Source organism: Saccopteryx bilineata, chromosome 5, assembly GCF_036850765.1.
Source record: "Saccopteryx bilineata isolate mSacBil1 chromosome 5, mSacBil1_pri_phased_curated, whole genome shotgun sequence".
Lineage (NCBI taxonomy): Eukaryota > Metazoa > Chordata > Mammalia > Chiroptera > Emballonuridae > Saccopteryx > Saccopteryx bilineata.
In genome coordinates this window covers 132,013,729-132,040,532 of record NC_089494.1, presented here as the reverse complement: position 1 = coordinate 132,040,532, position 26,804 = coordinate 132,013,729, and the positions used below count along the sequence as shown (strand labels likewise).

At 37.5% G+C, this 26,804-nt stretch overlaps 1 protein-coding gene across 1 annotated transcript in view; it reads left to right on the top strand.

Moving 5' to 3' along the window:
- CCDC7 (coiled-coil domain containing 7) overlaps window positions 1-26,804 on the top strand; it is a 240,760-nt gene that overhangs the window by 119,346 nt on the left and 94,610 nt on the right. Inside the window, exon 9 of the mRNA XM_066233057.1 lies at window positions 20,116-20,186. Coding sequence (XP_066089154.1) covers window positions 20,116-20,186 — 71 coding nt within the window. The remainder of the gene's footprint in view (window positions 1-20,115; window positions 20,187-26,804) is intronic.

The window sequence follows — 26,804 nt, the reverse complement described above, 5'->3', positions numbered from 1 at the left end:
CCACCCAGAGAGGTCCAGGCTTAGGGATCCTGGGCCTTGTGCACTTCTTGTGCTGTTGGTCCAGGAGCTATAACCACACAGAAATGCTGGCTACAGCCCACGCAGAAGTCCACCACTGGCAATCTTGGGCCTAATCCTTCTGCTTGCAAACATGTACACCCAAGCCAGAGGTCCCAGGTGGAGCCACTCGCACACTGCCCTTGATCATGGACCTGGGAGTGCACAAAGCCCAAAGCCACTCTAGCATTGGCCTCTGCGGGCAACCTGCTTCAACAGTCTCCATTGGAGGCTGCCACTGTATTAGCCCCAGGTCCACAATCTCATGCTGAGCCAGTACACTCTCCCCTCTGCTTGATCATCTGCCCTAGTCCAGCTTTTTCTCTCTGCCCCAGACCCTCCATTTCTCTCAGTTCCAGACAAATGTGGCCCTTCCTCAGATCAGTGAGGAAAGCGGAATACCCTGTTGTCTGTCTTATGTCCTTCAGAGTGGATTATATATTCAGCCACCTTTCCGCCCAATCATACCTTTGTCTGGTTTGTGTATATTTTAGATGCTCCTAAGATGTTTTTCTTTGTGTTTAGTTGTTGAATTTGTTTAAATTTTGGGGGGAGATATCAGGAGCACCCCTCACAGTGCCATTTCTCTGATGTTACTTCTTCCTCTGCCATTTTTTAACTAGATAGCTTATATTTATTTATTTTTTGATGTTGAGTAATATGAGTTCTTTATAAATTTTGGATGTTAACCCCTTATCAGATATATTATTGGTATGTTCCTTCATTTAATAGATTGTCTCTTTTTTTATAGTTTCCTTTGTTGTTGAAAAATTTTTTATCTTGATACAATTTCATTTGTTTATTTTTCTTTTGTTTCCATTTTCTGAGAAGATACATCAGAAAAAATTCTACTCTAAAGAATGTCAGAGATTTTACTGCCTATGTTTTCTTTCCTTCCTTCCAGGGTTTTTATGGTTTTGAGTCTTACATTAAAGTCTTTAATCCAAGTGGAGTTTATTTTTGTATAAGAAATTTTATTTATTTTTTGCATGTATCTTGCCCAATTTCCCAACACCATTTATTGAATATACTGTCTTTACCCTTTTGTATGCTTTTGCTTCCTTTGTCAAATTGATCATATAGATGTGGGCTTATTTCTGGGCTCTCCGTTTTGTTTCATTAATCTATATGTCTGTTTTTATGACAGTACCATGTAGTTTTTAAAGTTGATTTTTTTTAGAGAGGAGGTGGGGGGAGAGAGAGGGGGAGAGAGAGAGAGATGAGAGAAGGACAGATGAAGATGCAGATGGGTGCTTCTTCTGTGTGCCCTGACTGGGAATCAAACCTGGGACTTCCACATGCTGGGCTGATGCTCTACCACTAAGCCAACTGGCCAGGGCTTATAATCAATGTTTTGAACTCTGTATTTTGTAGCTTGTTCACCTCCACTTTATTTATGTTATTCTGGGGATTTTTCCTGTTTTATCAGGGGCATGTTTCTCCCTATTTTGGATGGCTTTCTGTATTTCTGTGTATTCAGTGGTTCTACTCTGCTTTGGCACGGTGGCCTTTAATATATGTCTTTGTGGGATTCAAAGATATAGTCTCATTAATTACCTGTTAGATGCCAGTAATGTCCCCTGTGTGAGTTTTGTGAACACTCTTACTGTTAAGTCTCGACTCCTGTTGGTCCCACCCCTGAGTGCAGTTGACCCTCTACTGTCTGTGAGGATCGATTCTGAGCCCAATGGATTAGCTGCTTTGTAGGGCTGGCTCCACAAAGCTGAATTATCTCCAAGAGGGTCCAGTTTCTCTTGAGATTTCCTTTTGTGTGCTGACCAATGTCATGTACTGCCAGTGTTTGGCCCTGGCCTATCCATTTGGAGTTACAAAGTGATTTTCTGTTTGTTGCTTTCTAATTTGGGCTTGGGTTTGTGTTGCAAGGGCCAAGCTATACACCAGGGCTGATTTTCCTAAGTATTGGGCATTGGGACAGATCAGCAGACAGCCCAAGGCTTCCCGAAATGTACCTCCACTTACCACTTTTCTGTTAGTTTCACTTGCTGAAAAAGCTACTGGCAGTATGTGAGTTACATGAAGCAGGTTCTCAGTGAGCTACCAGGTCGGTAGGTGAGTAGTGTTCACCAGATTGATTTAGTTTCAAACTTGGTACCAGTATGGGGTCTGAGGCCACTCATCAATAGTCTCAGGGCACTGCCACACAACTCAGTTTTTCTCAGTCTGTCTGGACCTTCTGGAGATTCTTCTGTTCATGGGAATAGGTTGGCCATGGCCTGCTGTCAGTATTGCAGAGTGGCAAGCTCAGCAGGGCAGAGCTGTCAGCAGCCAGGAAGGTATAAATTGTGGTTCTCTGTGGTAGGGCTGTTGAATCTTCTGTTGGAGTGTGGGGAGCCAGTGCTCTGGCATCAGAAGTGTAGCACTTGGACCACTGACCTGGCCCTCCTGGGGGAAGTATATAGTGCCTGTTGATTTGTTGTGAGGGACTCCACTGCTCTGGTATGCAGAGGCACACAGTGATATTGCTCTGGAGATTGAGGAATGTAGTGCTTGCCTCTGGCCCACAGGATGCTGCTGCATGGGTGCTTGGGGTGTGTGGCCCTCCTGTACTGCTCTGGCACACAGATGGCATGGCACTGTTGCTAAGGCATGGCTGGTTGAGAGGGAGTTACGTGGCCCCAGAGACACATTACTTAGTCTCTATTTCCCCCTAAATTCTCCTTCAACATCCCTTAAAAAATGTACATCACAGTTTTATGCAACATACTCCTTGCATGGTGTGAGCTCGGCAGAACCAGGGCCAGGGAGTTCAGAGAGTGGGGCTATTACATTTCCGCAGTCTGATGTCACCTAGAAGAAAGTGCTTGATCCAGAAAAAATGGCATCTTTGGTTGGTGTGGGAGAGTGACAAGGCACAGAGACCCTGGAAGCTGTTCTTTTAGCACTTTCACCAGAGCCATACAACATAGTCTGTTTTTGCACAACTTTAGTGTGCTCTGATCCACTTTTCTTCTGCCAGGGTAAGAGGCCACAGATGAGATTTCTTGCAGTGGCCCTTTAAGAGGGTACCTGGGTTTCTAGCAGACTTCTGTCTTTCCTTGGCAGACAGAATCCATGCTGATTTTTACTACCAGATGTGATATAGGTGCCTCTTTCCAACTCTGGTGCTTTGGGCTGTGGAGCCCATTGTATGGTTGAGGTCCATTGTTACTCAAGGAGGACCTTTGCTGCTGAGACATCTTCTGGATTCTCAGCCAATACACATGGGTGGGGCACATGCCCTTTTCACATCTCTGCCCTTCCTACTAGTCTCAATGTGGCTTTTTCTGTAAATACTTGGTTATAAGACTTCTGTTCAGCTAGTCTTCAGTTGGTTATTCAGGTTGATTTTTCTATAACTTAGTAATTAGTGTTTTGTTGTGAGAGGAGATAAGTGTAACATGTACCTACTCTGCCACCATATTTTTCTTTCACCTGGTTGTTGGTTTTTTTATCATTGAATTTTTAAGAGTTCTTTGTATATCTTGGGCACAAAGTACTTTACCACAATGGTTTTAGTTAACTCTTCTGTGGACTGGCACAAAATTTCTGCTGGACTGACACTGGTCCACAGACCAGTGTTTGAAAACCACTGCTTTGTTGGATATGTGTTTTCTAAAGGTTTTCTTTTTGTCTGTAGCTTATCCTTTTATTGTCTTAACAAGTGTCTTTTGCAGAGCAAAAGTTTTAATTTTAAAATTAATGAATTTGAACTTTTTAGTTTTTTTCCTTCATGAGATACGTTGTATCTAAAAAATCTTTAAATCCAAAGTAATCTTGATTTTATCCTATATTATCTTCTAGAAGTTATATAGTTTTATATTTTACCTTTAAATCTGTGATTTTTTTCTATTAATGAGAAGAAAGGCAGTGACAGACTCCTGCATGTGCCCAGGAATCCACCTAGCAAGCCCATGAGAGGGGGATGCTCTGCCCATCTGGGAATCTTGCTCCATTGCAATCAGAGCCATTTATAGCACCTGAGGCAGAGGCCATGGAGCCATCCTCAGTGTCTTGGGATAACTTGCTTTAATTGAGTCATGGCTGCAGCATGGGAGAAGAGAGAGAGAGAGAAGAGAAGAGAAGAGAGAGAGAGAGAGAGATAAGAGGGGGGGAGGAGTTGAAAAGCAGAGAGGAGCTTCTTCTGTATGCCTTGACTGGGAATCAAGTTGAACCTGGACTTTCACATGCTGAGCTGATGCTCTATCACTGAGCCAACCAGCAAGGGCCCTGGAATTTATTTTCAAGTTAATTTTTGTAAAAGATGTAATGTCTTGAAGAGACCATCAAGATGGTGATGGAGTAGGCAGACATACCAACTTCCACCTCCCAGAACCAAAGTGGATTACAACTTAATTTTAAGAACCAGCATCTGGAAAAACCAACTTTGGACTAAACTAAGAGGACTCTTTAACCAAGGAACACTGAAGAAGCCACACTGAGACTGATAGGAAAAGTGGAAATGTGGAAAGGGCTGCCCAGCTTCCTGGAGTTAATGGCAGCCTGGAGAGACTTGTGTGGTGGAAAGTGAGTTTAGTGAAGAGGGGAGGGTCCTGAGCCCCAGGAACAAAGCCCCAGCCTGCAGCCCCAGAGCCTAGAAGAGGCATACGGACAGTATTTAGCTGCGAAACAAGTCAGGATACTGTTTGTGAGAAAGAGACAGATTTCTCAGACCCAAGATTCTTCTTACAGGGACCACACAGAGAACCTCTCTTACAACCACTCACCCACATATCTGGGGGATGGGAGAGGAGAGGAACGGAGTAGCAGGAAGAGAGTGCAATCTAGGAGGCACAGGGAGAAACACTTTGAGAGATAGCCACCCTAACCCCTGGGGTGACTCACTCACCAAATCTGAAGCAAATATTTCCCCTGGAAACAGCAATACCTGCAAAGGGAAGCAGGACACCAGCCAAACAAGCTTTCCCACAGCACTCAGAGCAGAGTCACTTAGAAGGAGGGAGCTTTGGGGATTACAGTATGGAGTGTTAGGGTCTGAGCTGCAGCGCCCCCACCCACACGGCTGAGGGCTCACCGGAGGGCAGGCAGCAGTGGGATGAGGAAGCACGGTTACATTGGCAAGGGCAGATGCCGGCTGGCCACTACTGAGGCCCAGGTGTGAGCTCAGTCTTGCCCCGCAGGGGCGGAGGGGATATGTGAAAGTGGTCAAGCCCAGCTATGGGCCTCCTGCAATTCAGCCTGTGGGGGAAGGGTGAGAGCCCTGTAAGGGGTGGAGACCTACCACTGAGCAAGGTCGTGCAGGTAGGGAGCCTTGCCTAGCCCACGGAACCGAGGCTTGTGGCCTGACACGTGAGCCATCTTCTCCTGTGGGTTTAGGGCCAAAGCCCAGAAGAGATGGGGTTCTGCAACTGAGTGTGGGTGTGCAGCCCAGCCCGGCTCACGGAACCAAGGCTTGCAGCTGACCTGCAAGCAGGCTCTTTCCACAGGGGCAGGGTGAAAGCCTGGAAACAGGCAGAGACCTGCGGTTGAGCAAAGGTGCTCACCTCTATCTGTGGTGCTGAGCCTTGCGGCCCAGGCGCTGTGCATAACCCCACCTGTGAGGGTGAGGTGAAGCCTGAGGCCACCAAGGCTTGTAGAACCAGGAACGTGAACACAGCCCTGCCAGTGGAAGAGAGGTGGAAACGGCAGTGACAGCCCCAGAGGGCTGGCACTGGCAACACCCATACCTGAATGCCCTATGCAGCAGCAGCAGAGGGGGTGGTGGGCCTGCAGACAGACAACACTTAGGGAAAACAGAGGCCACACCCATTGGACTCCAGTGGCCAAAACCTTCTTATACACAGACAAAATGGGAAGGCAGGGAAATGCAACACAAATGAATCAAGAGAAATCCCCAGAAAAGGATCTGAATGAGTCAAATATAACCAAATTACCAGACACAGAATTTAAAACAATTGTTAGGGGGCTCAAAGATTTTAGAACAACAATAAATGGTCATTACAAACAATAAAGAAAGACAGCAGATATGAAAAGGACATTGAAATAAAATAAAAAAGAATGTCAGAAATGACAAATACAATATCAGAAATGAAGAACAAACTGGAAGGAATTAAAAAGAGGATAGATGAAGCTGAGGATCAAATCAGCAAGTTAGAGGACAAGATAAATGAAGGCATGGAAGCAGAGCAGAAAAAAAAAGACTCAAAAAGTCTGAGGAAACTCTTAAGAGAGCTTCGTGAAAACATGAGAAATAACATCCACATCATAGGGGTTCCTGAAGGAAAAGAGAAGGATCAAGGGATAGAGACTTTGTTCAATTATATCATAGCTGAAAACATCCCTAAATTAATGCAGGAAAAAGTCTCATAAGTTCAAGAAGCACAGAGAACTCCATTAAAGAGAACCCCAAAGAAATCTACACCAAGACACACCATAATTAAAATACCAAAGCTAAGTGATAAAGAGAAAATATTAAAAACTACTAGAGAAGAAAAGGCTATCACCTACAAAGGAGCCCCCATAAGGAAGACATCTGGCTTCTCAATTGAAACACTTGAGGCCAGAAGGGAATGGCAAGAAATATTCAAATAATGCAGAACAAGAACCTACAACCATGATTACTTTATCCATTAAGGCTATCATTTAAAATTGAAGGAGAAATAAAAAGCTTCCCAGACAAACCCCCCCCCCCCCAACTCAAGGAATTCACTACAACCAAACCAATGCTGCAAGAAATGTTAAGGGGCCTGTTGTAAACAGATCAAAGTGGGAAAAGAATATAGCAAAATAGGAATACAGCTTTAAAGGATAAAATGGCAATAAACAACTACATATCAATAATAATCTCAAACATAAATGGATTAAATGATCCAATCAAAAAACATAGGGTAGCTGCATGAATAAGAAAACAGGAACTATACATATGCTGTCTACAGGAGACACACCTTAAAACAAAAGATGCACATAGACTGAAGGTAAAAGGATGGAAAATATATTTCATGCAAATGGAAATGAAAAAGAAGCTGAAGTAGCTATACTTATATCTGACAAAATTGACTTTAAAACAAAGGCTATAGTAAGAGATAAAGAAGGTCACTACATAATGATAAAGGGAGCAATCCAACAGGAAGATATAATCATTATAAATATCTACGCACTTAATATTGGAGCACCTAAATATATAAAGCAGACTTTGATGGATATAAAGGATGAGATCAACAGCAATACTATAATAGTAGGGGATTTCAATACCCCACTAACATCACTAGATAGATCCTGAAGAAAGAAAATTAACAAAGAAACAGCAGATCAACTGGATTTAATAGATATTTTCAGAACCTTTCACCCTAAAGCAGCAGATTATACATTCTTTTTAAGTGCTCATGGCACATTCTTTAAGATAGACCATATGTTAGGGCACAAAAGTGGTTTCAACAAATTTAAGAAGATTGAAATCATATCAAGCATTTTCTCTGATCACAATGGCATGAAACTAGAAATTAACCACAGCAGAAAAACTGAAAAATACTAAAACACTTGGAAACTAAATAGTATGTTATTAAATAATGAATGGGTTAACAAGGAGATCAAAGAATAAAAAAATTCCTAGAAACAAATGATAATAAGCATACATCAACTCAAAATTTCTGGGACACAGCAAAAGCAGTCCTTAGAGTGAAGTTCATAACATTACAGGCATTCCTTAAGAAGCTAGAAGAAGCTTAAATAAACAACCTGACCCTGCATCGAAAAGAATTAGAAAAAAGAACAAGTAAAACCCAGAGCTAGTAGAAGGAAGGAAATAATAAAGATCAGAGCAGAAATAAATGACATAGAGGCTGAAGAAACAATACAGAGGATCAATGAAACCAGGAGCTGGTTCTTTGAAAAGGTAAACAAGATCAATGAACCTTTAACCAGACTCACCAAGAAAAAAGGAAAGAGGATGCAAATAAATAAAATTAGAAATGAGATGGAAAAATAACAACTGACACAACAGAAATACAAAATATTGTAAGAAAATACAATGAAGAAATGTATGCCCCCAAATTAGGCAACCTAGATGAAATGGACAAATTCCTTGAAACATATAATCTTCCAAAAATTAATCTGGAAGAATCAGGAAATCTAAATAGACAGATTACAACAAATGAGATTGAAAAAGTTATTAAAAATCTCCCAACAAAGAAAAGTTCTGGGCCTGTTGCCTTTACAAGTGATTTCTACCAAATATTCAAAGAAGAACTAACTCCTATCCTTCTCAAACTATTTCAAAAAATTCAAGATGAAGGAAGATTTCCTAGCCTTTTTTATGAGGTGAGCATTAATGCTGATTCCAAAAACCATGCAAAGACAATACAAGAAAATTATAGGCTAATATCCCTGATGAATTTGGATGCTAATATCTTCAACAAAATATTAGCAAACTGGATTCAGCAATATATGAAAAAAATCATACATCATGATCAAGTGCGATTTATTTTGAGGAGCCAAGGCTGGTACAATATTTGCAAATCAATCAATGTGATTCATCACATAAACAAAAGGAAGGAGAAAACCACATGATAATTTTAATAGATGCAGAAAAAGTATTTGATGAAATTTAGCACCCATTCATGATCAAAATTCTCAGCAAAGTGGGAATACAGGGAACATACGTCAACATGATAAAGGCCATTATGACAAACCCTCAGCCAACATCATACTCAATGGGCAAAAATTAAAGGAATTCCCTTAAGATCAGGAACAAGGCAGGGGTGCTCCCATTCACCACTCTTATTCAACATAGTACTGGAAGTCCTAGCCCCAGCAATCAGAAAAGAAGAAGAAATAAAAGGCATTCAAATTGGAAAAGAAGTAAAACTATTATTATTTGCAGATGATATGATATTGTATATAGAAAACCCTAAAGTCTCAGTCAAAAAACTACTGGACCTGATGATATATGAATTCAGCAAGGTGGCAGGATGTAAAATTAATACTCAGAAATTAGAGGCATTTTTATATACCAACAATGAACAGTCAGAAAGAGAAATTAAGGAAACTATCCCCTTCACTATTGCAACCAAAAAAATAAAGTACCTAGGAGTAAATTTAATCAAGGAGATTAAATACTTGTACTCGGAAAATTATAAAACATTGATAAAAGAAATCAAGGAAGATAAACAATTGGAAGCATGTACCGTGCTCATGGTTAGGAAGAATAAACATCATTAAAATGTTTATATTACCCAGAACAATTTATAAATTCAATGCAATACCAATTAAAATACCAATGACATACTTCAAAGATATAGAACACATATTCCAAAAATTTATATGGAACAAAAAAGAACACGAATTGCCTCAGCAATCTTGAAAAGGAAGAATAAAGGGGGGAGGTATCACACTTCCTCATATAAAGTTATACTACAAAACCATTGAACTCAAAACAGCTTGGTACTGGCATAAGAATAGGCATATAGATCAATAGAACAGAATGGAGAACCCAGAAGTAACCCACACTTTTATGGACAACTGATATTTGACAAAGGAGATAAGAGCATACAATGGAGTAAAGACAGCCTCTTTAACAAATGGTGTTGGGAATATTGGACATCTCCCTGCAAAAAATGAAACTAGACCACTGACTTACACCATTAACAAAAGTAAACTCAAAATAAATAAGAGACTTAAATGTAAGCCATAAAATGATAATCATCTTAGAAAAAAACAGAGGTAGTAAGCTCTCTGACATTTCCTGCAGCAATATATTTGCTGATTTATCTCCATGGGCAGGTGAAATAAAAGGCAAGATAAACAAATTGGACTATATCAAACTAAAAAGCTTTTGCACAGCCAAAGACAATAAGAACAGAATAAAAAGACAAACTACACAATGGGAGAACATATTCGATAATATGTCTGGTAAGGGGTTAATAACCAAAATTTATAAAGAGCTTGTAAAACTCAACACTAGGAAGACAATCCAATGAAAAAATGGGCACAAGAAATGAATAGACAGTTCTCCAAAGAAGTCATACAGATGGCCAATAGGCATATGAAAAAAATGCTCAACATCACTAATCATTAGAGAAATGCAAATTAAAACCACAATGAGATGTTAGCTCACACCAGTCATAATGGCACTCATCAACAAAACAACACAGAGTAAGTGCTGGCGAGGATGTGGAGAAAAGGGAACCCTCCTGCACTCCTGGTGGGAATGCAGACTGGTGCAGCCACTGTGGAAAACAGTATGGAGATTCTTCAGAAAATTAAAAATCAAACCGTCTTTTGACCCAGCTATCCCACTTTTAGGAATATACCCCAAGAACACCATAGCACTGTTTCAAAAGGAGAAATGCACCTTCATGTTTATGGCAGCATTGTTTACAATAGCGAAGATCTGGAAGCAGCTCAAGTCTGTCAATGGACAAGTGGATTGAAAAGCTTTGGTACATATGGAATATTACTCAGCCGTAAGAAATGATGACATCGGATCATTTATAACAACATGGATGGACCTTGATAACATTATACTGGGTGAAATATGTAAATGAGAAAAAACTAAGAACTATATGATTCTGTACATAGGTGGGACATAAAAATGAGACTCACATGGATAAGAGGGTGGTGGTTACGGAGGGAAGTTAAGCGGGGTAGCGGAGAGGCATAATGAAAACCAGATAGTAGGTGACAGAAGAGAATTTGACTTTGGGTGATGGGTATGCAACATAATCAAATGTCAAAATAACCTGGAGATGTTTTCTCTGAACATATGAACCCTCATTTATCAATGTCACCTCATTAAAGTATATAAAAAGAGATGTCTGTATTTAGATTATTATTAATTTTGCTTGTGCGTATCCATTTTTTCCAGTCTTATATGTTGAAAGACTAATATTTCTCCATTAAGACTAATATTTCTGCCTTTGTTCTTTTACCAAAATTCAGTTGACTATATTTGTGTAGGTTTATTTCTGAGACCTATATTCAGTTTCATTGATCTGTTTGTGTATTCTTTTGCAAACTGAATTACTGTAAGTTTATGCTAAGTGTTAAATTTGAGTAGCTTTTCTTACTTTATTTTTCTTTATTTTGAATATACTTCTTTTGATTTGTTGTTTTTCCATACAAAATTTCAAATTTAGATTTTTTGATATACAAAAATAACTTGCTGAGATTTTGAATTCCATTGAATCTAAAGATGAAATGGCAAGAACTACTCTTTTAATAATAATAAATTTTCTTGTTGCAGTTTTCTCTTATATACAAGCAATGAACAAGTAGAATTTGAAATTACTCACATACTATTTGCATCAGCACCAAAACACTCAATACTTAGATATTAATCTAATTAAATATGTGCAAGATATATATGAGAAAAAGTACAACTTTCTTATGAAAGAAATCAAAGAAGATATACATAAATAGATATTTTATGTTCATAGATAGAAAGAAACTGTTGTATGCTTACATGTTATTTAACATTTTCTTTGTACTTTTGTGTATATAGCAGAAAACTTAGTGTATGGGTTATTTATAATTCTTGTGTGTTAGAAGTTTGAAGAGTCTTTTGTTACTACCCAAAGAGTTCAGTATTATGGATTCTCAGTATGTTGGTTTTATTTTAAGTAGCATTTTAAGTAACCTTTTGGGTTATTTGGTTCAGCTGAAAAAATTTAACAGGGTTGTTAGATTCATAGATGTATTGACTTAGCAGGAGTTCTGTATTAGCATCCTAGAGTCCTCTTATATGTAACATCATAAGGAGGACACATACACTGGACTTCAGTCCACTTTTGCACCTTCTGGATGCCCTGGCTTGGTACCTCAGTTGCTTAGAGCATCATCATCTCAATATGCCAACGTTTGTAGGCTTGATCCCTAGTCAGGGCACATACAAAAATCAACCAATGAATACATAAATAAGTGGAACAACAAATTGATGTGTCTCTCTCTTGCTTTCCTTCTTCTTTGTCTAAAAAAACACCAAGAAAAAATTAGATGCAGCTCTGGCCTGTTGGCTCAGTGGAAGAGTATCGGCTCTGCATATGGATGTTCTGGGTTTGATTCCTGGTCAGGGAACAAAGGAGAAGTGACCATCTGCTTCTCTACTCCCCCCTTTCCCCTTCTTGATTTCTCTCTTCCCCTTCCAGAGCCATGGCTTGATTGGTTCAAGAGCATTGGCCCTGGGTGCTGAGGATGACCTTATGGACCCTTCACCTCAGGCACTAAAAAAAATAGCTTGATTGCAAGCATGGCCCCAGATAGGTAGAGCATCAGCCCAGACAGGTGTTGCCTGGTGGATCCTGCTCAGGATACATGTGAAAGTCTCTCTATCTCCCCTCCTCTCACTTGCATAGTTTTGATCATGTTATATAACCTCTCTTAATTTGTTTTTATATTTGAAAATGGTGATAGTGTCTTTTTTTTGTTTAGTTTGGCATTTAGAAGAATGTAAATTAGTATAGTGGCTTACATATAATAGACATTTAATAAAATGACTACTATTTTTATCTTAAGCAGTTTGTTCCTTGAATACTTACATGATCCTAGTGTCTGTTTTATATTCTTGTCTAGTTCTCACATATATAGAAGTGAATTATATCAGCATAGAAGTATAACTTGAAGCCATTTCTAATACCTTTAAGTATTTTCCTTCTTTTTATAATAGCAAGTGCTTTTTTAATACCTGATCGATTGAATGCCATGTTGAAAATATTTGAGAGACAGTCAAATATATTAGAAAGGTAAGCCTTTAAAATAATTTCTCAATTATAAAACTGAATAAATATTTATTTTAGAAAAATTAGAAATAATAAAATAAGATCACTTAAAAATTTAGTGTTTTTATATCAATTTTTATGATATGTATAATTTTAAAACTTAAAATTATTACACAGAATGTAAAACTGTATAGTTATAATGGGAAATAATATCTCAGTTTCTCAAAAGTTCACAAGAACAAAGAAGTTGAAGTAACTCAAGTATTTAGTGATGAATGAATAAATAAAGAAAATGAAGTATGAGAGTAATGGCAGCATGAGAGATAGTTGTGATCTCTTCCCTTAACATTTTAACAAGTTGAGCATCTATAATGCAGCAAAAGAACCCCATCTGCAATCACAGGCTTGCCTGAAAAGAGCTGCGTGAGGAATCAACTAAAGGTGGGAGGAGTTGAGAAGGGGGAAGAAGATAAGGCATACTCATGGTGAGCTCCAGAGAGGAGAGAAATCTGAACTGTCTGGGTTTTTGTCTTTCTGGGCTCCAGAGGGAGAGAAACATGGACTTGTCTGCATTTCTTTTTCTGCCAGGACTCCTGAGAGGGGAGAAACCTGGAGAAACTGGGTCTTCTTCTGCCAGGAGAAGCGGTGAGATTGAGGAGCAGTGAGGGAGATACTAAACAAAAGCAGCACCAAAATGAGGGATCAGGGCCAGTGTTATGATTATCTGGAATCGGCCTGCACTTGGTACAGAGACAGAGAAGAACAAAGTGGGACCTCCCAGCCTCTCAGATTCCACTTCCCTCCCCTCATGCTTTTGGAGAGTGGCAGAGACATAACCCACAACTAGCTCCCCAGAGCCCCTTTCTCCCTTGAAGAATAGAGGTGCTTCACATCTGGTCCCTTTGAGACATGGAGAGGAGCACCTAGAGGCCTGAGATCACCATTGCTAAAGCTGTAGAACTCTCAGAATATGCCCCACCCATTATGATTACTGCACCTCCATCATTGTGACTGCAACGTCTCAGTGGATGCCAGCCCAGGAATTTCACAGAGATAAAACTTGTAATACAGTGCCACCTACTGAAAGAAAATAGAAAAGCTCTCAAACCTGAAAATTTTTTCTTTTAAGTTTTATTTTTTAAATTTTATGTTTTTTATTTTTATTTTTTGTTGGTTTTGATTTATTTTTTGGTTTTAGCTCTTGTTTTGGTCTTTTTCTTTTATTTTGTATTATTTAAAAATATTTATTTTATTTTTTATTATATTACTTAATACCACTCTCAAATGCCATCAAGGGAGAAGAAAATGAATACCATGGCTACACAAGAAAGCCACATAGTTTAGAAAGAAAATGAAAAATCTCTAGAAAGCAATCTCAGTCATATGAAAGTATTGGAATTAAATAATAGAGAATTCAAAATTGAAGTTCTGAAAATACTCAATGAGATGTGAAAAAACACTGATAGGCAACTTAATGAGCTCAAATACCAAATTAATGAACAAAATGAATACTTCACCAAGGAGGTTGAAGCTTTAAAGAAGAACCAAACAGAGATGAAGAACTCAATATATAAATTAAAAAATGAGGTAGCAAGTTTAGCTAATAGAACAGGCCAGATAGAGGAGAGAATCAGTGACATTAAAGACAGGAAATTAGATATGCCACAGAGAGAAGAAGAGACACAAGAGTTAAATGATAGAGCCTTGACTGGTTAGCTCAGTCAGTTAAGAGCATTATCCTGAAATGAGAAGGTTGTGGGTTTGATCCCTGGGCAAAGCACAAATGAGAAGCACCAAAGAATGAGTGAAGCAACAAATGAATGCTTCCCATCTCCCTCTCCCTCTTTCTTTCTCTCTCTGTCAAAAAAATATTAAGCCCTGGACGAAGAGCTTAGTTGGCTGGAATATTGTCCCAGAATGCAGAAGTTTCCCATCTGGTTCTCTGGTCAGGGCACACACAGGAGCAGCTTAATGTTCCTATCTCTCTCCCTGTCTTTCTAAAAAAGTAAATGATGGAGCTCTACAAGAATTGTCTGGCTCCATCAGAAAGAACAATATAAGAATAATGGGTATATGAGAAGAAGGAGGGAATGGAGAGCCTATTTAAACAAATAATTGATGAGAACTTCCAAAATCTAAGGAAAGTTTTAGATCCTTGAATCCAAGAAGCAAACAGAATGTCATTACCTCAACCCAAAGAGACCTTCTCCAAGGCACATAGTAATAAAATTGTCAAAAATCAACAACAAAGAAAGAATCCTCAAGGCACCTAGGGAAAAGAAGAACATAGCATATAAAAGAAAACCCTTCAGGTTATCATCGGACTTCTCAGCAGAAACTCTACAAGCCAGAAGAGAGTGAACTCAACATTCAAAGTACTGAAAGAGAAGAATTACTAGCCAGAATTACCAAGAACCCTATATCCATCAAAGTTATCCTCAAAAATGAAGAAGAAATAGTGGTAGAGCATCAGCAGGCGTGTAGAAGTCCCCGGTTTGATTCCCAGCCAGGGAACACAGGAAAAGCGCCCATCTGCTTCTCCACCCTGCCCCTTCTCCTTCCTCTCTATCTCTCTTCCCCTTCTGCAGGCAAAGCTCTATTGGAGCAAAGTTGGCTCGGGCACTGAGGATGGCTCCACGGCCTCTGTGAGGCACTAGAATGGCTCCTTTTTCAATGGAGCAATGCCCCAAATGAGCAGAGCATCGCCCAATGATGGGCTTGCCAGGTGGATCTGGTTGGGTGCATATGGGAGTTTGTCTCTCTGCCTCTCCACTTCTCACTTCAGAAAAATAAAATAGAGAAATAAATCTTTTACAGACATAGAGAAGCTGAGGGAATTTATCACCAGAAAAAACCCACTGCAGGAACTATTAAAGGGGGTTATTTGACCAGATACAAAGAACAAAACAAAGCAAAACTACAAGTAAAAGCTCCAACAGGATTACAATAAAACAAGGATAATCTGTGATAATATCATAAAATGGGTGAGGATAAAGATCTGCAGTAGCAAAAGAGGATGGTGAGCAAAAGCACTCATAACACAAAGGACTCTTGTATATAAGAAAAATGTTTTCTTAATAACCTAATGGTAACCACCATGAAAAAATCAATACTGAAACACATAGCTTATAAAAAGAGGAAACAGAAGAAAGAAATATGCAATACCATCAAACAAAAACAACTGACAGAAATACAAAAGAGAAGAACCAAATAACACAGAGCTACCAGAAAACAAAACATAAAATGGCCATAGGAAATCCTCAAGTGCCAATAATTACTGTAAATACAAATGGACTGAGCTCACCAGTAAAGAGACATAGAGTAGTAGATTGGATCAAAAAGCAAAACTCAACTGTATGCTGCCTTCAAGCGACACCTGTAAACTGCAAGGACAAAAGTAAACTCAAAGTGAAAGGTTGAAAAAAAATTCTCCAAGCAAATAATACCTAAAGAAAAGCAGATGTAATCATATAATATCTGACAGTGCTGACTTCAATAGAACAAAGATAACAAGAGACCAAGATGTACATTTCATAATGATAAAGGGAACATTGTATCAAGAAGACATAACAATTCTTAATATATATGCACCAAATCAGGGACACCAAAATATAAGACATCTACTAAGTGACCCAAAAATAGAAACAGACAAAAACACAATCATACTTGGAGATTTCAGCACACCATGGAGGCTTAAATAGATCATCCAAACAGAAAATCAATAAAGGAATATTGGCCTTAACACACTAGACCAAATGGACACAATAGACATTCACAGGATATTTAATCCCAGAACATCAGGTTATACATTCTTTTCTAGTGTGCATGGAACATTCTCAAGAATAAACTATATGTTGGGCCAAAAAACTAACATCAATAAAATCAAGAAGATTTTTTTTTTAATAAATTTTTATTAATGGTAATGGGATGACATTAATAAATCAGGGTACATATATTCAAAGAAAACATGTCTAGGTTATTTTGTCATTAAATTATGTTGCGTACCCCTCGCCCAAAGTCAGATTGTTCTCCGCCACCCTCTATCTAGTTCTCTGTGCCCCTCCCCCTCCCCCTAACTCTCTCCCTCCCTCCCTCCCATGTCCTCCCTCCCCCCACCCCTGGTAACCACCACACTCTTGTCCATGTCTCTTAGTCTCATTTTTATGTTCCACCAATGTATGGAATCATGTAGTTCTTGTTTTTTTCTGATTTACTTATTTCACTCCTTATAATGTTATCAAGATCCCACCATTTTGCTGTAAATGATCTGATGTCATCATTTCTTATGGCTGAGTAGTATTCCATAGTGTATATGTGCCACATCTTCTTTATCCAGTCTTCTATTGAAGGGCTTTTTGGTTGTTTCCATGTCTTGGCCACTGTGAACAGTGCTGCAATGAACATGGGGCTACATGTGTCTTCACGTATCAATGTTTCTGAGGTTTTGGGGTATATACCCAGTAGAGGGATTGCTGGGTCATAAGGTAGTTCTATTTTCAGTTTTTTGAGGAACCACCATACTTTCCTCCATAATGGTTGTACTACTTTACAGTCCCACCAACAGTGAATGAGGGTTCCTTTTTCTCCATAGCCTCTCCAACATTTGCTATTACCCGTCTTGTTGATAATAGCTAATCTAACAGGGGTGAGGTGGTATCTCATTGTAGTTTTGATTTGCATTTCTCTAATAACTAATGAAGCTGAGCATCTTTTCATATATCTGTTGGCCATTTGTATTTCTTCCTGGGAGAAGTGTCTGTTCATGTCCTCTTCCCATTTTTTTATGGGATTGTTTGTTTGTTTGTTGTTGAGTTTTATGAGTTCTTTGTAAATTTTGGATATTAGGCCCTTATCTGAGCTGTTGTTTGAAAATATCATTTCCCATTTAGTTGGCTGTCTGTTTAAAATCAAGAAGATTGAAATTATGCCAAGTATACATTCTAACCGTGACACTCTGAAATTAGAATTCAACTGCAAAAAGAAAGTAAAAAACCTATGAAAATGTAGAAATTAAACTATATTTCTAAAAAATGACTGAAAGAAATAAAAGGAGAGATCAAAAGATATATACAGACAAATGAGAATGAGAAGGACAACACTACATATCAAAACTTTTGGGATGGAGTGAAAGCAGTAATAAGATGGAAGTTTATATTTTTACAGGTTTATATCAAGGAAAAAAAGAGAGATCCCAAGTAAACAATCTAACATCACATCTGAAAGAACTAGAAAAAGAAGAACAGAGGCAACTCAAAGTTAATAGAAGAAATAGTGAAAATTGGAGCAGAACTAAACAAATTAGAGAACAAAAAGCTACAGAAGAAATTAATACAAGGCAGAGCTGGATGTCTGACAGTATCAATAAAACTGAAAAACCCCTGGCTAGACTCACTAAGGAAAAAAGAGAAAGGACTCATGTAAACAAAATCTGAAATGAAAAGGGAGAAATTACCACAGACATAATAGATATAAAAAGAATTATGCTAGAATACTATGAAAGAGTGTATGCCACTAAATTCAACAATCTAGAAGAAATGAGTAAGTTTCTGGAACTATAGACTCATCCTATAGGATGAGTCATGAAGAAGTGTAAAACCTAAATAGAACCATAGGCAGGAAAGAAATAGAAACAACTATTAAAAACCTCCCTCATAATAAAAATTCAGGACCAGAAGACTATACTAATGAATTCTACCAAACATTCAAAGAAGATTTGGTACTTATTCTTCTCAATGTCTTCCTAAAAATAGAAGAAGCAATAATCCCTAACACATGTTATGAGGCAAACATAACTATGATACCAAAACCTGGCAAGGACAACACAAATTTCTAAAAACTACAGACCAGTATCTGTAATGAATACAGATGCAAAAATCCTGAACAAAATACTAGCAAATTAAATACGATAATACATTAAAAAATACAACATAATTAAGTGGGATTTATTCCAGGAGCACAAGGATGGCTCAACATGGCAAATTGACCAATGTAATACACTACATCAGCAAAACAAAGGACAAAAATCATATGATCTTATCAATAGATGCAAACAAGGCATTTGATAAGATACAATATTCCTTTATGTTTAAAACACTCAATAAAATTGGAATAGAAGGAAAGTACTTCAATATAATAAAGGCCATATATGACAAATCATCAGCTAATATCATACTAAACAGTGAACAAATGAAGGCTTTTCCTCTAAAATCAGAAACAAGACAAAGCTGCTCATTCTCTCTTCTCTTATTCAACATAGGTCTGGAAGTTTTAGCCAGAACAATCAAGCAAGAGAAGGAAACAAAAGGCATTCATATCGGGAAAGAAAAATTAAAGGGTTTACTTTTTGCAGATGACATGATTTCATATATAGAAAATCCCAAAGACTCCACAGAAAAATTATTAGAAACAATAAACCATAAACAAAAACAATAAACAATAAACAATGCAGTAAAGTTGCAAGATACAAAATTAGTCTATTGCTTTCATATATGCCAATAATGAAACTTCATAAAATGAATTTAAAAAACCAAACAAACCAATTCCTTTTACAATTGGAACAACAACAAACAACACCTAGCAATAAACTTAACAAATGATGTGAAGGACTTATATACTAAAGCTACAAAGCATTTTTGAAAGAAATTGAAAAAGACAATGATGTTGAAAAATATTCCATGTTCATGGACTGGAAGAATCAACAGTTAAAATGGCCATATTTCCCAAAACAATACACAAATTTAATGCAATTCCCATTAAATCCCCATGTCATTTTTTAAAGAAATACAACAAAAAATCAGGTTTGTATGGAATATAAACAGCCGAAAATAACCAAAGCAATCCTGAGAATATAGAATGAAGCTAGAGGCTTCAAATTATACTACAGATCCATGATAATCAAAACAGCATTATGTTGGCAGTAAAACACACACACAGAAAATGGATCAGAATCAAGAGCCCAGCCTGACCTGTGGTGGTACAGTGGATAAAGTGTCGACCTGGAAATGCTGAGGTTGCTGGTTCGAAACCCCAGGCTTGCCTGATCAAGGCACATATGGGAGTTGATGCTTCCAGCTCCTCCCCCCTTCTCTCTCTCTGTCTCTCCTCTCTCTCTGTCTCTCCCTCTCCTCTCTAAAGTGAATAAATAAAAAATTAAAAAAAAATCAAGAGCCCAGAAATAAAAAGCACATCTATATGGACAGATTATCTTTGATAAAGGAGCCAAAAACACAATAGAAAAAAAAGCCTCTTCAGTAAATGGTGCTGGGAAAATTGAAAAGCCACGTACAAGAGAATGAAACTTGACTACAGTTTGTCTGCATTCACAAAAATGAATTCAGAGTGATTCAAACACCTAAATATAAGATTTGAAACAATAAATTACATAAAACAGATATTAAACTTGTGGACGTTGGCTACAGAGAACTTTTTATTAATTTGACTCCAGAGGCGAGGAGAGTAAAGGTAAAAATAAATGAATAGGCCTATAGTGGCAGCATTGTTTACAATAGCGAAGATTTGGAAACAGCCCAAGTGTCCATCAGAGGTTGAGTGGATTAAAAAGCTTTGGTACATATATACTATGGAATACTACTCAGCCATAAGAAATGATGACATCGGATCATTTACAATAACTTGGATGGACCTTGATAATATTATATAGAGTGAAATAAGTAAATCAGAAAAAACTAAGAACTATATGAATCCATACATAGATGGGACATAAAAATGAGACTCAGAGACATGGACAAGAATGTGATGGCAGTGGGGGTGTGTGTGAGGGGGGATGGGGTGAGGAAGGAGAGAGGGGTGGGGGGAGGGGAGGGGCACAAAGAAAACCAGATAGAAGGTGACAGAAGACAATTTGACTTTGGGTGAGGGGTATACAGCATAATCAAATGTCAAAATAATCTGGAGATGTTTTCTCTCAACATATATACCCTGATTTATCAATGTCACTGCATTAAATTTAATAATAATAAAAAAGCTTCTATTGATGCACAGCAAAAGAAACTAACAACAAAACAAAAAGGCAGCCAAATAAATGGGAGGTGATATTTACAAACAACCACTCCACTAAGGGATTAATATTCAAAATATATAACTCACAGGTCAACAACAAACAAGCAAACAATCCAATTAAAAATTGGGGAGGATCTGAACAGACTATTCTCCCAAGAAGACATACAAATGGCCAACAAATATGTGAAAACATGCTCATCTTCATTAGCTATTAGAGAAATGCAAATCAAAACAATTTGATACCTCCTCACACCTGTTAGATTGGCAATTATTATGAACAAGACAGGTAATAACAAGTGTTGGAGAGGCTGTGAAGGAAAAGGAACCCTTATTCACTGCTGGTTGGAATGTAAATTAATACAACCATTATGGAAGAAAGTATGGTGGTTCCTCAAAGAATTAAGACTAGAACTACCATATGACCCAGCAATCCCCCAGGTCTCTACCAAAAAACCTCAAAAACATTGGTTCGTAAAGGACATGCACCCCAATGTTTACCGCAGCATTATTCACAGTGGACGAGACATGGAAACAGCCAAAGTGTCCCTCAACAGAGGATTGGATAAAGAAGATGTGGTACATATATACAATGAAATATTACTCAGCCATAAGAAACAATGACCTATTGCCATTTACAACAACATGGATGAATCTTGAGAATGTTATGCTGGTAAAATAAGTAAATCAGAAAAAACTAAGAACTATAACACTGGGGAACAATTTTTTTTTCATTTTCTGTTGCATGAGGTTTTAGAACTGTTTCTATATATTTCTGCATCACTGATTCCAAATCTGAAATCTGTTTTTTGGTGCATGCTCTAGTTTTTATGCAATTTTAATTTTTTTGTTACAGTTAATGGCATGCATTGGCTTTTAAATTGGAGTTAAAGAGCAACGACTCTTGGATTGAACATAACCACAAAGCAATTAATGTTTTACAAACATCACTTTTACATAATTGTAGTTGTTTTTAAATGTAAAAAATTATTATCTGATAAAAAAAATCTGAAAAAATGGCACATGATCGCATATCCCAATATTTTTTCAGCAATATGACCTATCCCACACTCTGAGAACTCCCGGTTCCAGTTTTCAATGGTTTTATTTCTTCTAAGGACAAAGAAAGTGAACATGGTGATCAAGTATATTTTGATAAGATGCATGAGGAAATGGTTGTAGAATCTGAAAGGTCTTCTTCTGATGCCAAGCGGTCATTAACCCCTCAGCAGTTTAGCCAACCCAAATTGAATGACTAAGAGATTTGGGCCTATCAAAGAAAGCAGCTGAGTTATTAGCCTCCAGGCTTTAAGAAAAGAATGTACTTCACCAGTCAGCTAAAGTATCCCATTTCAGGAAGTGTGAACAAATTTTTGTGTACTTTTTTTTTTGATGACAAACACTTTGTTTACTGTCATGATATCAGTAGTCTTCTCAGCCAGCTGGGTGTTACTACTTATAGTCCAACAGAATGGCGACTATTTCTTGATAGCTCTAAAGGAGTCTGAAATGTGTTCTCCTACACAACGGTAATGTTTATGCAGTGGTTCCAATTGGTTATTCAACTCATCTGCGAGAAGATTATAATGACATAAAAATTGTCCTCAACTTTCCGAAGGATGAGGAGCATAACTGGATCATTTGTGTGGATCTTTAAATGGTAACTTTCCTGCTAGAACAACAGAGAAGTTTCATGAAGTATCCTTGCTGTGGGACAGCCAAGTTCTGGAGAAACACTGGACACAGAAAGAGTGGCCGAAATATGAAGCTCTGGAAGTAGGGATGCAAAATATTGTGAATGAACCTGTAGTTCATTGAGACAGGATCATTTCCCCCCCCCATTTCACGTCAAACTTGGCTTAATGAAGCAGTTTGTTCAGGCTTTGAGTAGAGAAAGTGAATGCTTTCAACATATTATTTCTGCTTTTCCTGCCTTGTCTTTCAAAAATATAAAAGCATATGTATTTGATGGACCTCATATTTGAACCCTCATATGTGATGAAGAATTTGCCAGGAAGATGAATAAGGAGGAGAAAGCAGCATGGCAGTCTTTTGTGGCAGTTACAAAGAACTTCCTTGGCAACAAAAAAGCAGAAAACTGAACTTCTGGTTCAAAGGATGCTGTTGGCTTTCCACAACATTGGATGTAACATGAGCATTAAGATTCACTTCCTGAACAGTCACCTTGGTTAGTTTCCCAAAAATCTTGGAGCTGTTAGTGATGAGCACACTACTGCTGGAGCATCAAATGAGATTGTCCTCAAGTACACAAATGCAAGAGCTACAAACGCAAATTTTTGCCTGAATAGAATTTGTTTTGTGCAAAGTTTATGTTTAAAATAAGTGTTTTAATATGTTCCATTTTGAAATTGTACACAAATTCTGATGCAATCATATCTTTTAGTGTATTAGTGTATTTACTGCATTATATAAATTATTATATTTTCACAAAGATGATGTCTAAGAAGACATTCTACTTCATTATGTTAAACTAAATGTTGAAAATTTTACAATAAGATAAAACCCTAAAAGCTTGAATGGCAAAAAAACTGTAGCTTACAGGAAAAAACTAATGTCAGATTTAAGATCAGCACACTTGAATTAGGTAAGAACAAGTGTTTTTGTGGATGCAACAAAAATTTTGTTTCCCACCTATTTTACACATAGGTGGGATGAGACTTGTGGACATAGATAAAAGTGAAGTTGTTACCAGGGGGAGGGGGATGTGGTGGAAGGGAATGCAGGGGGTTTTGGGGGGAAGGGTGTAAAGAGGCACAAATATAAGGTGATGGAAAATGATTTGACTTTGGGTGATGGTACACAACATAACAGTTCAAAGGCTATAGAAATGTTTATCTGAAACCTAATGTACTTTTTTTGTATATGACAGAGACACAAAAAGAGGGACAGATAGGGACAGACGGAAAGGGAGAGAGATGAGAAGCATCAGTTCTTTGTTGTGGCATCTTAGTTGTTCATCAATTCCTTTCTCATAACAAGTCAGGCTTTGAGTAGAGAAAGTGAATGCTTTCAACATATTATTTCTGCTTTTCCTGCCTTGTCTTTCAAAAATATAAAAGCATGTGTATTTGATGGACCTCAGTTTTGAACCCTCATACGTGAAAGTAACTCCTTGCTCAAGCCAGGACCTTGGGCTCAAGCTGGTAAGCCTATGATCAAGCCAGATGAGCCCACACTCAAGCCAGCGAGCTTGGGATTTCAAACCTGGGTACTTAGCATTTCAGTCCAATGCTCCATACACTGCACCACACCTGGTCAGGCAAAACCTATGTACTCTTATTGATCAATGTCACCCTGTTAATTTTCTAAGTAAAAAAAAAAAAAAAGAAAAAGGAAAGTTTATATCTGATAGAAATAAAAACATGTTCACACAAAAACTTGTTCATGTATGTTTATAGTAACATAGTCAAAAAGTGGCCCAAACATCCAAATACTGATGAATGGATAAAAAAAGTGTATGTTCATAAATGGAATATTATTTGTAAATAAAATGGCACAAAGTACTGATACATGTTACATCATGAATGAACTTTGAATAAATGCTAAGTGTATGAAACCAGTCTCAAAAGATCATATATAATATTATGTATATGAAATATCTAGGTATCCAGAATAGGCAAATCTATAGAGACAGAATGTAGATTAGCGGCTGCCAGCACTGAGACAGTGCTGGGAAGAATAGGGAATGAGTATAGAGCTTCTATTTTATTTTTATTTTTTTTAGGTACCACTAGGATTTTATTTACAAATTAGAAAGTGAATTAGACTTTATGACATCAATAAATCATACATATGTTCAAAGAAAACATGTCCAGGTTATCTTGTCGATCAATTATGTTGCATACTCATCACCCAAAGTCAGATTGTCCTCTGTCACCTACTGTCTAGTTTTCTTTGTGCCCCTCCCCCTCCCCCTTTCACCCCCCCCCATAACCACCACTCTTTTGTCAATGTCTCTTAGTCTTGTTTTTATGTCCCACCTACGTATGGAATAATGCAGTTCTTGTTTTTTTCTGATTTACTTATTTCACTCCGTATAATGTTATCAAGATTCCACCATTTTGTTGTAAAGGATCCGATGTCATCATTTCTTATGGCTGAGTAGTATTCCATAGTGTATATGTGCCACATCTTCTTTATCCAGTCTTCTATTGAAGGGCTTTTTGGTTGTTTCCATGTCTTGGCCACTGTGAACAATGTTGCAATGAACATGGGGCTGCATGTGCCTTTACATATCAATGTTTCTGAGTTTTGGGGGTATATATCCAGTAGAGGGATTGCTGGGTCATAAGGTAGTTCTATTTTCAGTTTTTTGAGGAACCACCATACTTTCTTCCATAATGGTTGTACTACTTTACAGTCCCACCAACAGTGGATGAGAGTTCCCTTTTCTCCACAGCCTCTCCAACATTTGCTATTACCTGTCTTGTTAATAATAGCTAATCTAACAGGTGTGAGGTGGTATCTCATTGCAGTTTTTATTTGCATTTCTCTAATAGCTAAAGAAGATGAGTATCTTTTCATATATCTGTTGGCCTTTTGTATTTCTTCCTGGGAGAAGTGTCTGTTCATATCCTCTTCCCATTTTTTTATTGGATTGTTTGTTTGTTGTTGAGTTTTATGAGTTCTTTGTATAATTTGGAAATTAGGTCCTTATCTGAGCTGTTGTTTGAAAATATCATTTCCCATTTAGTTGGCTTTCTGTTTATTTTGTTGTCAGTTTCTCTTGCTGAGCAAGAACTTCTTAGTCTGATATAGTCCCATTCATTAATTTTTGCCTTCATTTCTCTTGCCTTTGGAGTCAAATTCAAAAAATGCTCTTTAAAACCAAGGTCCATGAGTTTAGAACTTATGTCTTCTTCTATGTACTTTATTGTTTCAGGTCTTATATTTAGGTCTTTGATCCATTTTGAATTAATTTTTGTACAAGGGGACAATCTGTAGATGAGTTTTATTCTTTTGCATGTGGCTTTCCAGTTTTCCCAGCACCATTTATTGAAGAGGCTTTCTTTTCTCCATTGTGTGTTGTTGGCCCCTTTATCAAAGATTATTTGACCATATATATGTGGTTTTATTTCTGGACTTTCTATTCTGTTCCATTGGTCTGAGAGTCTATTTTTCTGCCAATACCATGCTGTTTTGATTGTTGTGGCTCTATAATATAGTTTGAAGTCAGGTATTGTAATGCCCCTGGCTTCATTCTTTTTCTTTAGGATTGCTTTGGCTATTCGAGGTTTTTTATAGTTCCATATAAATCTGATGATTTTTTGTTCCATTTCTTTAAAAAATGTCATTGGAATTTTGATGGGAATTGCATTAAATTTGTATATTGCTTTGGGTAATATGGCCATCTTGATTATATTTATTCTTCCTATCCAAGAACAAAGAATACTTTTCCATCTCATTGTATGTTTTTTGATTTCCCTTAACAATGCTTTGTAGTTCAAATTATATAGGTCTTTTACATTCTTTTTTATGTTTATTCCCAGGTACTTTATTTTTTTTGTTGCAATTGTGAAGGGGATTATTTTTTTGAATTCGTTCTCAAAAGTTTCACTGTTGGCATATAGAAAGGCTATGGACTTTTGTATATTAATTTTGTATCCTGCAACCTTACTATATTGGCTTATTGTTTCTAGTAGTCTTTTTGTAGATTCTTTGGGGTTTTCAATGTATAGGATCATATCATCTGCAAAAAGTGATACCTTCTTCTTTTTCGATATGGATGCCTTTTACTTCTTTGTCTTGTCTGATTTCTCTGGCTAGAACCTCTAGCACCACATTAAATATTATAAGAGTGGAGAGAGTGGACAACCCTGTCTTGTTTCTGATTTAAGGGGGAAAGCCTTCAGTTTTGTGCCATTTAATATGATGTTAGCTGATGGTTTATCATATATGACCTTTATCTTGTTGAGATATTTTCCTTCTATACCCATTTTGTTCGAAGTCTTAAACATAAAATTGTGCTGTATTTTATCAAATGCCTTTTCTGCATCTATTGATAAGATCATGTGGTTTTTGTTCTTTGTTTTGTTGATATGG